This window comes from Peromyscus leucopus, chromosome 15 (assembly GCF_004664715.2).
Source record: "Peromyscus leucopus breed LL Stock chromosome 15, UCI_PerLeu_2.1, whole genome shotgun sequence".
Lineage (NCBI taxonomy): Eukaryota > Metazoa > Chordata > Mammalia > Rodentia > Cricetidae > Peromyscus > Peromyscus leucopus.
The window spans coordinates 53,791,382-53,798,931 of NC_051076.1; the positions used below are offsets into that span (position 1 = coordinate 53,791,382).

Sequence of the window (7,550 nt, forward strand, 5' to 3'; positions counted from 1 at the left end):
GCCATCTCTCCAGCCCCTTATTTATGGTTTTTTGAGACAGGGTTTCTCTGTGTAGCTTTGGAGCCTGTCCTGGAACTCACTCTGTAGACCTTGAACTCACAGAGATCCGACTGTCTCTGCCTCCCGAGTGCTGGGATTAAAGGCATAAGCCACCACTGCCCTGCTTATTTTATTTTTTATTTTTTGTTTTTATTTTATTGTGGTTCCAGTGCCTCAAGCATGCTGGGCAAATACCACCACTAAGTCATGCCCCATGCCAGAGTGTGTTGTTATAAGTTTTTGCTTGTTGCTGCTTTCCTTGGGGAGTTTGTCTGGCTAGGAGGCAAGGAATGGGCTCTTGCCTGCTGAGACCAGCACTGAGTTAAAAGGCAATGGAGTCAGATCCAGGCTGCGAGCCTGGCTCTGCCTTGGACCAACTACATAGTCATGAATTAACTTTATATTTGGAATCTGGGAAATGGAGCACAACAGCACTTCTCCACAAAATGTATTAAGAACCCAGCCGAGTGGCACACCTAGCTAAGTATCCAATGGTTTCAGCAATTATTATAATTCTATTTTAATCAACAAAGCAAAAATAAGGTCTTGCAATGTAGCCTAAGCTGACCTTGAACTCTTGTCCTTGCCTCAACCTCCCAAATGCTGGGATTACAGGAATCATCACCATGCCCGGCCTTAAATTGGGTAGAATTGTGCTCCAGTTATAGTCTGCCTCTGTATCACTTAGCAAACCCCATTTCCCTGGTCCCTTTGAGGGCTGTTCAGTCTGTCCTTAGAGCCTGAGAAGGGGCGTGATGGAGGACGGATGTGTGAGGGCTGCATAGACTTGCTCAGTGTCCAGCAGAGGGCCCTGGTCAGACCATGGCCAACAGGATTGGAGGAAGGGCCAGCCATGCCAGACTCCTGACTGGAGGCGGACCCAGCTGCCAGCTGCCTCTTTTAATTCCAGGCAGCCCTTAGGTCCCTTACCCTCACCTCTCGGAGGCAGCTGCACCCTGCTCTCCCGGCCATGCGGTGGCTGTGGCCCCTGGCTGTCTCTCTTCCTGTAGTGTTGGCTGTGGGGCTGACTGGGGTCTTTGGGACGGCCACCTCATCTCTGGGTGGGCATAGAGCGAAGGTCCAGGAGCAGCAGAGTCGACCCCGAAGAGGCACCAAGGACGAGGGGCCCAAGGAGGTGCAGCACTATGTTCCTGGGGAGTGGGCTGAGTACCCCAGGCCCATCCATCCTGCTGGCTTGCAGCCCACCAAGACTTTGGTGGCCACTAGCCCCAACCCAGACAAGGAAGGGGCCACCCCAGATAGTGGAGAAGAGCTGAGGGTCAACCTGACCGGGACACCAAGTCAGAGGCTGCAGATTCAGAACCCCTTGTATCCGGTGACGGAGAGCTCCTACACTGCCTATGCTGTCATGCTCCTGGCTCTGGTGGTGTTTGCTGTGGGGATTGTAGGCAATCTGTCTGTCATGTGTATTGTGTGGCACAGCTACTATTTGAAGAGTGCGTGGAACTCCATCCTCGCCAGCCTGGCTCTCTGGGACTTCCTGGTCCTCTTCTTCTGTCTCCCCATTGTCATCTTCAACGAGATCACCAAGCAGAGGCTCCTGGGGGATGTTTCTTGCCGGGCTGTGCCCTTCATGGAGGTGAGTATGTCCTTCTATCGCCCGGCTGTAAGCCTGCAGTTCAGGGAAGGGACTCCAGTCTCTACGGAGACCCAGAGAGCAGATCTGTAGGTAGGTATAACCCCAGCACTCTGGGGTTCCCACTCAACTGGTTTTCTCTGTGTCATTGTGGAAGGAGGTAAACTCTATCAGGGAAGGGGACAAACTCAATATTGGCTTCTGGTAGCCTCAGGAAAGCAAGTCAGGCCAGATGAACAGGCAGAAGTGCAGACCACGGCTTGAGTCTAACCTGGGCTTCTGTTTTTGGAGTAACTGCGTAGATGCTTCACCTTTTTTCTAGGTTCTGAGCTGTCTCTGATGGCTCCACCCAAGAAATCTCTCTCTCTTTTGGAGTCCCCTTTTCCTTTTATTGTGCCTCTTGCCTGCCCTGGACCCATGGCTCCTCTTTTTAACCCTTCTGTATCCTGACAACCTAGCAATACCTGAGGGGGACCCCAGTTTCCTACCAACACCCCCAGGTTGAGTCAGTGGTGTTGAGCCACCAGGACAGGCCTCCCTCCTTCCTGACCAAGTTTATTGCTACATTCAAGGTCATCTCCTTTACTCTCCTCCTAAGGCTTCTCTGAAAGGCAAGCCCCACCTTTGGGTACTAGAGCTGGTAGAAATACTGGCTCTGTCACTGTGCTATGCTCGTCACTGGACAGACTCCGTCTCTCCCCATTGCCTTAGCTTTCAAGCATGGCGGGTAGACCAGATGGCCCTTCTAGCTGGCTTGCTCTACAGTTCTAAAGTGTAGCACTGAGCACCCCTGAATGGGGACTTCCATGTTAAGTTAAATACACAGGTGAGAATGACTGTGTAGATCACAAGGAGACATCTTAATCAAATCACTGCACACATCTACCCATGTGCGAAGGCTTTTGTGTCTGTGATAGCACAAAACAGTGAGCAGCTTTCCTTTGTTTTTATTCTTTATTTCTAGATTTGTTTTTACATTTTTCTCTCTCTTGTCCTTTTTATTTTTTTAAAGACAGGGTCTCACTCTGTAGCTCAGGCTGCTGTGGAACTCACTGTACAGACCAAGCTGGCCTCAAATTTACAGTGATTTTCTGCCTCAGCCTAGTCTTATTTATTTATTTATTTATTTTTGTGTGTTTTGTGTGTGTTTGTTTTGTTTTGTTGAGACAATATCTCCTATAGCTCAGACTAGCTTCAAACTTACTATATAGTTAAGGATGACCTTGAACTCCTGATCCACTTAGCTCTACCTCCAAAGTGCTGAGATTATGGACATGAGCTACTACACCTCTCTCCCCCTTTTTTTTATTAGATAGGATTTCACTATGTAGTCAAGGCTGGTTTATAATTAAACTCATAGTATTTCTGCTTCAATCTCTTGATCGGTGGGATTACAGACCTATATCATCACAGTTGGCAGGAACAGCCTCCTCTCTCTCTCTCTGTCTGTCTGTCTCTGTCTCTGTCTCTCTCTCTCTCTCCGAGGCAGGGTTTCTCTATGTAGTCCTGGCTGTTCTGGAACTTAGTATGTAGACCAGTCTGGCCTCGAACTCACAGAGAATCTCTTGCCTCTCTCTCCCAAGTGCTGGTACTAAAAGCATACACCATCACATCCAGTGGGAACAATGTTTTAAATCATGGCTACAGGGAGCTGGAGAGATGGTTCAGGAGTTAAGAGTGCTTGTGCTCTTTCAGAGAACTTGGATTTGGTTCCTCGTACTCACATGGTGGTTCACAATCATCCATAACTCCAGTTCCAAGGGATTGATGCTGCTTCTGAATTCCATGAGTATAAGGCACACACATGGTACACTTACATACATGCAGGTAGAAACAATCATAAACATAAAAGTAAAATAAACGCATTACAAAAATAAACCTTAGCTACAAGGGGAATCGTGAAGGGAATAATGGCCTCCCCATGAACTAGTATCAGGATCAGGCATTTGACACAGGTCCAAACCCCCAGCTAGCTGTATGTTAGGGATTATTTCAAGATTGGTCACTCTGTGAGGTGTAGCAGTTGAGATGGTTTCTTCCTGTACTCCTAGCCCATGGACATCATCTGTTTGGTGGTCCAGGGCCTCCCAGATTAAAAGAGACCCTACAATTCAACATGGTCCCTGTATCTTCTTTTGTTTGATGGACCATCTCATTATGTGGCCCTTCCCAGCCTGGAACTAGGTGTGTAGACCTGGCTGGCCTCAAACTCACTGAGATCCACCTGTCTCTGTCTCCTAAGTGCTAGGAATAAAGTCATGTGCCACCATGCCTGACATTGGCTTTTAAACCTTATCTGTCACCTGACACTCACTGCCTAGGTGGGCTAAGGGGTTAGACACACAAACTCTGGGTAGGGTATTTGTTTGTTGGTTTTATTTTAGAAAAGGTCTCACCATGTAGCCCTGGTGGGCCTGGAACTTGCCATGTAAACCAGGTTGGTCTCCAACTCACAGAGATCCGCCTGCTTCTGCCTCCTGAATTTGGGAATAAGTGGACCACTGTGCTGGGCCAGCACATTGCTTTGGAATTGGACAGATTATATTAGAAACTGGGCTCTTTGTCCATGGCTGGCCAAGCGATGTCGGTAAGTTATTTAACCTGCCTAAATCTCAGTGTTCTTATCTAGGATGACAACTATCTGAATGAGCTGGGGGTAAACCTAGGGCTCCACGCATACTAAGCATGCACACCGGAAGCTCCAAAGCTCTTTGCTATTATTATTGTTATTATTTGTTTTTCAAGACAGGGTTTCTCTGCGTAGCTTTGCGCCTTTCCTGGAACTCACTTTGTAGCCCAGGCGGGCCTCGAACTCACAGAGATCCGCCTGGCTCTGCCTCCCGAGTGCTGGGACTAAAGGCGTGCGCCACTACTGCCCGGCCCCTAGTCCTCATTCTTAAAGGATTAAAATGGGTAATGTCCACAAAGTGCTCAGAATTAATTTAGACGATGGTGGCGTTTATTTGGGCATGGCTTAAGGAGAAGAGAGAAGGAGGCAGACACATTAGAACTTTTGCATGAGGCTATGAGCCTCTGCCGCTGCCCAGAACTCTCCTGTAGGGAAGACTCCAGGATGGCCCCTTGGTAAGATTTAGAATAGTTTCTGAGATGTAGGAGAAGAGAGAGAGAGAGAATGCTGTTTTGCCAGAGGCTGGAGGCTGCTCCTCTGTAGGCCTGGATTCCCCTGCCAAGAGAGGGGGTTGGGGTTCTTACAAAGGACCTTGGTGGCAGTGCAAATAAGCCGTGGATTGTGTTGCCCCGGCCAGAGAAGGGAAGAATTTAAGCAGGAGGAGGAGGGAGCACAAACCCCCAGTGAGACCCATCAGCTAGCAGCTCAGGAACTCTTCTTTCAGGCCAGTTGGCACTTTCCTTCCCTGCTGTTCTGGCCTCTTCCTCTCTGCTGGCCCCACCGGGTGATTTTTTCTGCTGGATAAACAGTGCACAGGGATGGTGGGCACAGGCCGATTGCAGGGGCTGCACCCCATGGTGTTGGACTGACTGCTCAGGACAATGCAGGCAGGGGGAAAGCAGTGGAGAGCAGGCCACATTCCCTGGCCCTTAGCCCAATGAACTCACAGGAGATGGTGCGGGAAGGAACCGCAAAAATCCGAAATCTGTCCATTCATTCTTTTCTTCCTCTCTTTCCTTCCTTCCTTCCTTCCTTCCTTCCTTCCTTCCTTCCTTCCTTCCTTCCTTCCTTTCTTCCTTGCTTCCTTCCTTCCGTTTGGAAGGGTCTCATATATCCCACGCTAGCCTTGAACCTAGCATGGTCGAGGTTGGCCTTGAACTCCTGATCTTCCCTCCTCTTTCTCTCAAGTTCTGGGACAACAGGCACACACCATCGCGCCCAGGCTAAGCCCACTTTCTATGTCTTTGTCCTGGTTCTTCCTCAGAGGTGACTTCCAGTGTCTGAGGGACCTCAGGGTCTGTGGGAGGTGGGTCTAGCACACCCCAGCTTGGGAAGTGGAAAAAGGAACAGGGATGTGTACCCACCTCCGTTTTACCGTTCGTCAGCTGTGTGGTGGTGGACAAGTCACTTTATGCCCGTGTTTCCACTTCTGTCCGATGGCTGACTGGAGCGCTAGGATTACAAGTGTGCATTGACACTTCAGCGGGACACGCTTGAGAGTTTGTGACACATAGGGAGTGCCCGATGGGTGGAAAGCGCTCCGCCAATAGCAGCTGTTACCCTCTGTTCATGTGTAACTCAGGTTCCTACTCAGCCTGAAACCTCTTGGCCCCCACCAACTGAGCACTCTGGCTTCTTCTACATCCTTGTTCACAGGTCTCCTCCCTGGGAGTCACAACCTTTAGTCTCTGTGCTCTGGGCATAGACCGCTTCCATGTGGCCACCAGCACCCTGCCGAAGGTGAGGCCCATTGAGCGATGCCAGTCCATCCTGGCTAAGCTGGCTGTCATCTGGGTGGGCTCCATGATGCTGGCTGTGCCCGAACTCCTGCTGTGGCAGCTGGCACAAGAGCCCGCTCCTGCCGTGGGGACGGTGGACTCGTGTATCATGAAACCTTCAGCCAACCTGCCTGAATCTCTCTACTCCCTGGTGATGACCTACCAGAATGCCCGCATGTGGTGGTACTTCGGTTGCTACTTCTGTCTGCCCATCCTCTTCACTGTCACCTGCCAGCTGGTGACGTGGCGGGTGCGGGGCCCACCGGGCAGGAAGCCCGAGTGTAGGGCGGGCAAGCACGAGCAGTGTGAGAGGCAGCTCAACAGCACGGTGGTGGGCCTGACTGTGGTCTACGCCTTCTGCACCCTCCCCGAGAACGTCTGCAACATCGTGGTGGCCTACCTCTCCACTGAGCTCACCCGGCAGACCCTGGACCTCCTGGGCCTCGTCAACCAGTTCTCCACCTTCTTCAAGGGGGCCATCACCCCCGTGCTCCTCCTCTGCGTCTGCAGACCCCTGGGCCAGGCCTTTCTGGATTGCTGCTGCTGCTGCTGCTGCGAGGAGTGTGGCGGCGCCTCGGACTCTCCGGCGACGGTCGGCGCGGACAGCAAGCTGAAGACCGAAGTGTCTTCCTCCATCTACTTCCATAAGCCCAGGGAGTCACCCCCGCTCCTGCCCCTGGGCACCCCTTGCTGAGTCTAGCCGGGCACAGGAGCAGGTGCAGAGGGGGGCCATCCCATCTCAAGACAGTCTGCCGGTTCTTTCCCACAGGCCTCACGTCAACTTCTCATCTTGCTGTTTGGAGATGGACTTGGCTCATTTCGTCAAGGTGTGGGCTTGTCAGAGCCCTGTCTGCCACTCTTACACGCTGAGGGACCTGCCAGCCCCGTCCCTCCCACTTGTAGGTGGAGATCTGTCTAGGTCATTAGAGTTGTCCAGAATCTCGATTTGGCCATCTCAGAGCTAGGCGTGGCCCTTGGCTGCCCTCCCTTCGGTCCTGGAATCTGACTATAGGTCCGCTGAGCACCTCTCCAAGCACCCCTTCTCAAGTCCCACCTCGGCTCCCATCCTGGACCGGGGACTTCGTGGGGGCCCGACCTAACCAGGCTCGGTACTCCATTCTCTGAAGTGGGTCTGTCTTAGCCCTCAGTGTCTCTTCCCTCTTCCCAGAGGATTCTCTCATGTCTGTCTTCCATTCTCTGAGGTGGCCCAGTCACATCGTTCAACCCCCCACCTCCTGTTAGGCATTTTCCTGTAGAAGGCCATTCTGGAAAAACAATAAAGTAGGTACCACAACCCTGTGCCCACTGAACTTCCTTGTCCATGACTGGACAGTACCTAGACATGCAGCCAGGCCTTTTCCTGGACCCGCAGTCCCCTGGGCCCAAGCCTATATTTTGTTGTCCTGCCTTGGGGGAGGGGTTCTAAGGATGTCATAGCTTTTGAGGGACAGAGGAGGGAAGGCTTCGGGAACCGGGCACTAAACCCTTATCCAGAGCTAAACACAGC

The 7,550-nt window shown here is 51.6% G+C and overlaps 1 protein-coding gene across 1 annotated transcript; it reads left to right on the forward strand.

Moving 5' to 3' along the window:
* The first annotated feature begins 833 nt into the window (after positions 1-833).
* Positions 834-7,342, forward strand: Gpr37l1 (G protein-coupled receptor 37 like 1). Its single transcript, XM_028876641.1, has 2 exons — positions 834-1,639; positions 5,922-7,342. The coding sequence occupies exons 1-2, from the start codon at positions 1,010-1,012 to the stop codon at positions 6,735-6,737; spliced, it is 1,446 nt and encodes a 481-aa protein (XP_028732474.1). The 5' UTR covers positions 834-1,009; the 3' UTR covers positions 6,738-7,342.
* Positions 7,343-7,550: the final 208 nt, after the last annotated feature.